Raw genomic sequence first — 9,753 nt, forward strand, 5'->3', positions numbered from 1 at the left:
TAAACCTTTTTCTTTGTTTTGACTAGTTGATGTACAACCCCATTTCCAAAAAAGTTGTAACGCATTCTGTGTGCAGAATGTAAATAAAAATAGGATGCAATGATATGCAAATAATGTAAACTTTATTTTTAAAGAAAAATCCTACAAAGACAACATATCAAATGCTGAGAATGAGAAATGTTATTGTTATTTGAAAAATATATGCCTATTTTAATTTTAATGCCAAGAATACATTCCAAAAAAGTTGGGACAGGGGCATGTTCACTACTGTTTTTCATCACCTCTCCTTTCAACAACTTCTGAATTCTGAATGGAGACCGACTGCTGTAGTTTTGAAAGCGAAATGCTTTCCCGTAATTGTTTGATACAGCCTTTTTTACCAGCTTTGTTTCTTCCCTACCAACTTTTTTTGGAACTTGTTATTTGCATTTAGCACAGCGTCTGTTTATGCTTCTGCGCTGTGTGTTTTTTTTTATCTCTTTTTCTTCTCATTTAATCTTATGTCATGTTAACTAATTTGCTGAGTTTTCTCAGAATAATGGCCACCTCTAGGTACTATGAGTAGGTCAAAATTCTCACTGAAATTTGTCTAGACACCTATTTAGGAAAAGAAAACCAAGTAAGTTGCTTGAAGACTACTTCTCAATGATTTTCCAATGAAAGACTTAAAAATTAATGAAAGATTTAAAATGAGTCTGTAGTTACTTCATATAGTTGCTTCTAGCTTTTTCTTTTTCAAGAGAGGCTTCAAAGTAGCTGTTTTTGCAGGGCATCCCAATCACCCAGAGAGCAAGGCCAATTGTGCTCTCTTGGACTCCCGGGCACAGATGGCTGTAGCATCACCAGGGATTGAACTTGCGATCTCCTGACAATAGGGCTGACACTTAGACAGTGGCACTGCTCGGGGGCCTGATACACATTTTTTAAAAAGATGGATGGTAACGTGTCAAGACTATAAGTGGACGATTTGAGATGACTCACTGTGTCGATTAGAATTTCATTATTAATAGCACCAAACTGGGACATGTTAACCTTTATGTGGTAATGGAGAGAACACAGGGTCTTTGGTGGATATACATCGTGTTCCAAAGTATAACACAAGTGATATATCCGTAGGATTTCAGTGTAATGAGCATTTAGCTTTTAGTTTTTCAAATAAAGTGTATGTTTTATTTCTCATATTGCCAGGTGATCGTGATTTAAAGGATACTTCCAAAATAATGTGGATTATTCCTCTTTTTGAACATGAAAAGCATGAAATTATGAGAGTAAAATGTCTTGCAAAAGGCATGAAAACAATGGTTATTTCAAGAAAACTGAAGAAAGATCATCAAACTGGAATGATGAAAAGAAATTCAGTGCACATGTGAATACGCTCAGATAAAGGCTTGTCTGTCAGACAATTTCATTGTATTAAAAGGTCAGCCATAAAAACACCACTAACAAGACAATTAAGTCATGGCCCTGACTTAGTAAGACGTGGGAACAAGATCCTAATGTGGGGCCATGACTTAGTAAGGCATGGGAATGAGATAATTAAGTTGTGGCCATGACTTAGTAAGGTGTGGGAATGAGATACCTTAATAAGCCATGGCCATGTATTAGGATCTCAGTTTCTCCATAACTGGTGGGAGATTCAGGTGGGGTGAGGAGGTGGTGGAGATGGTTTGAATTGTTTGTGGAGTTTTGGTGTCTCCAGAAACTCGGCCGATTGAACATCATCTTGGCTCTTATACAAATGTGCAGCTCTGTCAGGGTTTTCTCAATGGGGTAGGATGTTATGCCTCCATCAGGGCATTCTCAGTGGGGGGAGGATGTTGTGGCTCTGGAGTGATGACAGAGTCATTGGGTTTTAGTGCTGATGTGTCCACACCAATGGGGTGGGATACATTGCAAATGGAGAAAATGAGGTTCTCTGTCAGAAATTTGACACTCCAGACAGTTGTTTAATCCGAGTAGCCTTGAGAACATTTTGCTACTCCTTGCAGACAGAGGACCACTGATAAATGACTGCATGTTTAGCTCCCTGAGTGTGTTAAAGAGATTGTTAAAGAGTATTTTTTTAATGTTTCAGACTCCTGTTTCCTTGAGTCATTTTTGTCTATATGAACAATGATCCACTGTGTATTCAGCTGGTAATGAAGGAAGCTTTGCATTCAGTTTGGAAACTGTGATGTTTGGCTCACATCGAACAATGAGTTCTCTAGTTCTATAGTTCTTAAGCTCTAGTGTTGTCTACTTTAGCAAAAGCAATGGGCTTTGCAGGAGTGTTAGATGAGATTACAGAGCTATGAGTAGCATGGCCTTATGTATGGAGTAAACAATGCATTTTAAAACCTTCCGCGAGCAACAGTCTAGGAGCTATCAGCATTAGTTGCCAATGGGGAATCAGGGAAATGTCCACATTGAGGTTAATTGTAACCGTTAACCATTAGGTTAATCAGACCATGGCCCAACCAGAGTCACCCATTTTATCCTTGTGCTAGCCATCACCGTCGGCTCACATGTATCCATATTAGTTTTCCCTGATATTTTACAGCAGAGGGTGTGGTAAGGAGAACCTGATATGGCTGGGTGTTGTGCACTTCAATCATCATCCACTGTCCTCAGACCCTAGCATGTACCTTTGGGTAATCGGATATGCCTCAGTCCATTTTGAAAATGTTCAAACTATTACTAAACAAAGTTTACTTTCCTTGACATCTTGGCAAAGTCATGTAATCTACTTGACGTTCCTGGAAAGGCCCACTTAGTGGTTCCATAGTCTGGTAGGAGAGTGACACTACAGGGTCCGAATTATTCTTAAAGCAGGTGGAACAAGCAAAACAATGGCCCTCTGTATACTTGTGGAAATTAGGATTCCACCACACTTGGTTGAAGCAATAAACCATCTGAATTACTCTGAGTTGGCCAAGGCTATGTTTAGTAGCCATCACATAGGAAAGAATTGTGTCAGGAGCCACCTATTTATCCCCTTTAACGCAGAGTACATCACCATGGTCAACCCAAGTCTGTATCTTAATAGTAACTGGGACTTTGCATCAGAACCAACACACCCTGTCCAGCCAAATCTACCACAATGTGTTGAATACCTGACAATGCTGTAATATTAATTAGCTATTGCTTGGCATTTGGGGGAGGAATACCAGCCAGTTTGACATCTTCAACCTTTAGTAATGCACAGTCTGTTGGAATTTCTAATATAGCACCATTATTTTGCAGCACTTACACCATTCAAATTAGGTGCAAAGGTCCTTGACCACTTCCTCTTTCTGGTCTGAGTTCTGAGTAAACAGACAAAGCCCCCTCCATCTCGTTCTTTGGTTATCAACCAACATCATCGGTGAAGGACTAAATTTATCAGGCCTTGTTTTAGAACATGGGCTCAAACTGAGAGAGAAATCTGCACACAAAAAGTGTTATGTGTGCTCTTTGTTCTCAGATGTACCTGCAAATGTACATTCTAGTTCATTCAATTTCTCTACCACAGAACCACAGAAGCTTCTTTACAATTTTAGAAGGAAAATACATGAACTCATTTAAAGAAATTTTTTCCAAGAGTGCTGCAGAAAGAAAGTCCTTCAAAAGTAAACTAGTTGATCACTGGTTTTATTACTGCAGATCTACTACATTTAGAGCTGATCCTCACAACAGTTTCCCTTCATCTGATTTTAGCCTTTTATCAGTCAATTCTCTACAGTTATATTAACCAGACATTTACGTCAGACATTTACTTCATTGCACATTAGTAATCATTCTACTCCCCTTTTATTTTACTCATTTTTATTTAAATGTGTTTATTGACACCTGATGCCTTAATTTTTAACCCTTTTTAACTTTTCACCCCTACATTCAATTGTAATTGGCAGGAGGGGACAATTGTGCACATCCCCATGGGCACACTGCACTGCATTTGACATCCCTCTCCCATGCCGCATCTTGAAAATGGATGGATGGATGGTGTTTATTGATCACATGCAGTAGACAAGGTGAAACATGTTCATGAACAACAGAGGCACTTAGAGGTTGTGAAAAAGGAGAAATGACATAGTCATTGTTGATGTTTCCTGAGGAGCAAATAGAATGTGAGAGAGAGACACACAGGCAGTGTGGTAGAGAGTGTGTGTTTCTCTTTGAGGAACATTAGTGTGTGTAGAAGAATCAGTGGGGATGGGGTGTTTGTATCTTCTGATTGTTGTGTTTCACTTCACTGCAGGTGAGAGCAGTTATTTCACACCTTCATTCAGAGCTCTGGATGATTTCTCTAATTCATAATAAGATGTGAGGTGTTCTTTGTGTGTGTGCAGGCTGCTCTCTCTCAGGAGAACAGATGTTAAAACACGTTACAGGACACACTGGCGGCTCAGTACTGCTGCCCTGCTCCTGCGCTGACCCTCAGGCCAAACCTCAGAGAGTCACCTGGAAGATTAACAGAAGTGGGAAAGAGTGGACTGAAGTGTTCAGTGCTGATGAGTACAGAGACAGACTTCAGCAGTTTAATGAGGACTCTCCTGCTAATCTCTCTCTGCTCATATCTGACCTGAGAGAAGAAGATGATGGAGAATACACGTGTGAGACTGAGAAGGAAAGCAGAGAATTCTGGCTGTATGTAAAAGGTAAACAGTTTAAATACTCAGTGAAGTCATATGTAATCATATAAAGGAGGCATTAAATTAGCAGCTGTGATGGTTTAAAATGTAATTAGTTTTGGATGACATTTTGTTTTTTTAGCAGAAGATTTTATATTTCACCACACAAACTCAAAATGAGAGAAATCTTAATATAAAATTAACAGGATTGTGTAGAACTGCTCACTCCAAGTGTTGAGGTGTGCTCTTTGTTCACAGATGTATCTGTAACATTATGTTCTTGTTCATTAAACATCTGTCCAACTGCAGGAGCTTCTCTATAATCTCTAGAAGGAACATACATGATGTGGTGAAACAGACACAGCACTCAGAAAACTATGGAGCTAAAAATGGGTTTGATCTTAGCTGATAGCATGATGCTTGTGTTACTGTGTTTTTAATTTCATTTATATACTCTTTTATAGTGTAATGCTTTAAAATAAGTATAAAAATCTCCCCAAAATTTATGTAGAATTAAATTATTAAGATGTAAAACAAAGTCTTTCAGGAACTGTTCATTGTAGTGGTGACAGGAACCAGGCGTTGACTCTAAAAGCTCCCTCACAGAAGGTTTTTCCAGGAAATGAATTTGCTGCCTGATATATTTCACTTTATTTCTTGACAGTTTTAAGGTGGTTTTGTTCTAAAACTCAAATAGGTGGATAGGTGGATGTATGTAAAGTTGCTGAATAGGTGGATGTATGTAAATTTGTTTGTTTTTGTGGCATCACACAAACAGTAGCTAAAAAATATTGGATGATTTTGAGTATTGTTTTGCATATGCCTTGGTATATTCCATGATAAGTTTTAATGTTAGTTAATCAAACTTTTATTCCAAGAATGAAAATGTGCTAAAAACTGCACAGGTATATTGGTAACACTTTATATTAAGGGTACATGTAATTAAGGCATTTACTAATTATTAATTAATCAGAAAATAATGAATCAGGATGATCAGGAACAAATCCATAACAAATGAATAAGTTATATGCATCACAGGGCCTAATAATAAACAGACTGAGCCGAGAGGGCGTGCTAACTGCTATTAGTAGAGCTCAAGCCTAGCGTGATATTCTCCCCTTTCTTTTGCTGAGTCATTCAGTAAAGCTGAGTCATGGATTTGAACACTAGATCTTTGTGATGTTAAGTAGTAGTTCTGACCGTTTTACAGATTTGTGGAACAACAAAATCAGTATGTATTAGTTCCTCTTCATTTTCTGTGTACAACATTCACATATTTACTTGCTCTGGTTCTGTGGTTTTGCAAAAGTCATAAATTGATAAAAAATATATTTTTTTAATTTTATCAGCAGCGTGCTCCCACAGAGAGCTGCTTAAACATGGTTAAAAGCCTGTTGGGACTGCTCTGGTCACGGATCTGGTACTTCTTTTCTAGTGAGAACCTGGTGACATCTGACTAATTAGGTATAAACCTATGATAATAATTAGTCAGTCACAGGAACTGTCTTACTTTTTGGTCCTGGGTCTTGGACAGGCAGCAATTACTGCTGTCTTATCGATTTAGGGGCGCACCTGTCTGTGACCCAAGTGGAAGCCCAAATACCGTGTCTCCAGCTGTCCAATTGCACATTTCTTCAGGAAAGCTCTGCTTTCTGGGACAGGAAGAGCTGGTAACCACAAGGGACCAGAGTATGATTTAGCTTTGTTGGGGGTTTTTATGCTACTTGGCAAGCAGTTTAGAGTTTGATGTGGGGAGTAAAATGAGGACTTTGTCTCCCGGTGAAAACCTATGCAGTTGCATGTCCCCATTGTAGGTGCGGCTTTGACGTTCTTGAGCCTGGAGCAAATGCCCCTGCGTGAAGCGCCCCAGTGCTTGGAGTTTTGCCCTCAGGTCAAGAACGTACTGGATTCTATTTTTATTGTTTGAAAGTCCCTCCTCCAAATATTCTCTAATTGACATCTAGGTCACGCTTGGGTCTCCTCCCACACAATAACTCAAAAGGAGAAAACCCTGAGGAGGTTTGTGGGACTTCTCTCAATGCAAACACCAGGGGTTCTAGCCACTTATCCAAATGTTTAGTGCCATCATGAACAGACTTATATTTTTGAGTGTTTCATTAAAAAGTTTGACCACTCCATCTGTTTTGAATTGTTTATATTTGTATAGTTTGCATAAAGTGCAAGACAAACGTAATGCCCTGATCAGTTAAGATATCTTTCAGGATCCCAAATTGTGAGATCACTTTGAAGAGTGCCTCTGCAACCATATGTGATATGTTGCAAAGAGGCACCACCTTGGTATATTGTGTTGCATAATCCACTAAGAGCAATACAAAGCGCTACCCATGTGTGCTTCTATCCAATAGTCTGATGAGGTCTATACCAATTTTTTCAGAACTCAAAGGAAGTAGGTACAATGGTGCTTTTTGGATGGCCGGGGGGTTAACAAGCTCTTTGGAACAAACAACTGGGTTAAAACTTCTGATGTTTGAGTGTCTGGCTTCACTCTGTGTAATCTCTCTTTAATTGTAGAAAAATTGGGATAACAGAGGGGGATTCCTTACTCAAGCAACTGACCATCAGTGGCTTCAACATCTTGTCATGGATTTCCCTCTGGAGCATTAAACTTTCTGGGGGGGTTAGGGGTTGTTCTTGAGGGAGGTCCCCCACGGTGTGGCCACCCTTTCAAGTTTGGTCCCACCAGCGGAAGAATCACCTCTTAAGCCCCTGCTCTGTAGCAGCCCTGGACAAATCCGGAATCCCACCTGTCTCTAATGCGACACATCATCCCTCATTTATAGCATTGCAGGACCCATCCTCTGCCAGAGCTTTCATTAGGCACTTTCACTCGGCCAATTTGTGCCCAAAATTAGGGGATGTGAAAGTTGAGGACTAACTGATGCCTTAATTTTTAACCCTTTTTAACTTTTCACCCCTACATTCAATTGTAAATGGCAGAGGGGAACAATTGTGCACATCCCCATGGGCACACTGCACTGCATCTAACATCCCTCTCCCATGCCACATCTTGAATCAAGCATTGGTGAATCATGGTTCGAATACAGCCAGAGTCCACCAAGGCTTCACATGTACCCTCTTAAATACTCACTAGTATGTGGTACATTCCAGCTCAATCAGGGAAGAGGGCCAGTGTGCTGACCTCCATGTGATGACTTTGGTCCTGAAAATGCCCGGGCTGCCCACAGCACCAACACACCTGCCTAGTCTTTACCCCAGCTTTTGTGGGCTCAGCTGTCCCCACCTGTGTGGAGAGAGAATGGAGATCATGAGTAGCTGCCAGGAGTGGGCTGCGAGTGACTGACAGTGGTGTGTTGCGAGATGGACAAATGCGGGGCAAAGAATTAGGGGCTAGAACTCCCTTTTTTCTGGCCTCATCCAGCGTTTCCGGTTGGTGGCACTGGACACAAGCTGCTGTCTCTTCATGTAGGCATGCAATGAACTGCTCCAGCACCAACAGATTGAATACTTTCTCAGAAATGTGTTCTTCAGACAATAGCCACCTCCTACATGAATTGATCTGTTGTGCCAACACGAAGGGCTGGTCAAACACCTGTAGCGTCAGTGAGCAGAACTGTTGCTCAGGAGTCTGACCAATCCTCTGAAGGCTGGCTTTTTTCAGCTCATCATACCCCAACTGTATCTGGGTTGTGGGGCAGTCAGTTGGACTGCCCAGTCCTTCTTTGGCCACCCCCAGTCTTCTACTGCTCTCTCTCAAAGAGCTCTACAATCGCCTCAGGGTCATTCCTGTGGAGTCATCTTGTTTATGGCCACCTACTGACAAAAGAGATGGCTATACGCAGGCTGGCAGAAACAAGGCACAGGTGAACATTATCAGCTATGTAGCTTGCTGGTTCGATATGGCTGGTTTTTCATCCTGCATGTGATGCTTGGCCACACCCCCACTTCCACATTCCTATTTTAAAAAATTCAGGAAAAGTAAATGTTACCAGTAGTGCTGATCATTCTTAAATGTTTCATTTTTTTCAGGTTGTGATCTGGCGAATGCTGGAGAGATAGAGGAAGTGACTAGGTTCTCAGGAGAGTCTGTAGTCCTGCTCTGCTCCTGCACTGACCTACAGACCAAACCAAACACTGTTAAATGGGAGTTTAGTTCAGATAAATCTGAATACTCTCACTACGTAGAAATCTACTCTGCACAGACTGGACAACACCGAGACAGAGTTAGACTGACCAGTAAGAACCCAGGAAACCTCTCTCTACTCATATCAGACCTGACTGAAGAGGATCAGGGAGACTACAGGTGTTCAGTTCAGAGAGATCATAAATTTGTCAGACTTCATGTTAAAGGTAAACTATTCCTTCAGTTCTCTGTAATGAATGTGATCATGTATATTAATATGTACTAATGGTAACTGTTATTGTGAAAATGCTCAGTGATGGTAACAGAGATGAAGTGAATAATCAGGAAGTGATTTATTGTGTTTGTTAGTGTTTGTGCTCATGTGTTTGGTTGTTATTTATCTCTGCAGTGAGAGAAACTCCATCACACTTATGGACAACAGACCCAACAACAACACCATCCACGACTGAAAGTGAGAGAATCATGTGAGTTCCAACAGCCTCACTGAGTCAGATTTACTAAAGCATTTAACACCCACTAAACACTCCTTCAACCTGAAGACTTTTACTCAAAGTTCTGCACTGGAGTTGAAGAAGCTCTTTATGATTCATTTTATTATACATTACGTACTCAGTCATTAATATTGACTACAATTCTGTGTGTTGAATTCAGACTGTTTTATACACTGATCTACTGTTGTTGAGTAGTGTGTGTGTGTGTTCTGTCTCTACAGGTTGTGTGTTGCACGTTAATCTTCACTAAAACCGATAAAGCAATGTACACGTGCTGATTTCCATCTGAAGAAAGAATGAATCCACACTCACACTGATCTCTCTGCAGGGCTTCCACTGAACTATTCACTGCTTTATGGAAATACTGCCATATCTGACCTAAATAAGATCAGACCTTAATGTCTCCTCGTCTTCCTTTAATCACACCACTGAGATTGAACTCATTCTGATGCTCATCCTTAACACTGATTTAATCTAAATACTTCTGCATTTTCATCACTTTCTAACCACAACTTTACATTTTTATATTAGAGACGGAGCTCAGAGCCTT

General features: G+C 40.4%; 1 protein-coding gene across 1 annotated transcript; it reads left to right on the forward strand.

Annotated features, from left to right (window-relative positions):
- The first annotated feature begins 4,156 nt into the window (after positions 1–4,156).
- Positions 4,157–9,753, forward strand: LOC108439573. The gene is made up of 5 exons (XM_017718039.2): positions 4,157–4,216; positions 4,308–4,616; positions 8,598–8,918; positions 9,101–9,176; positions 9,425–9,753. Exons 1-5 carry the CDS (start codon positions 4,171–4,173, stop codon positions 9,441–9,443), a joined length of 771 nt encoding a protein of 256 aa, XP_017573528.2. The 5' UTR covers positions 4,157–4,170; the 3' UTR covers positions 9,444–9,753.

The sequence above is a fragment of the Pygocentrus nattereri genome, chromosome 4 (assembly GCF_015220715.1).
Source record: "Pygocentrus nattereri isolate fPygNat1 chromosome 4, fPygNat1.pri, whole genome shotgun sequence".
Lineage (NCBI taxonomy): Eukaryota > Metazoa > Chordata > Actinopteri > Characiformes > Serrasalmidae > Pygocentrus > Pygocentrus nattereri.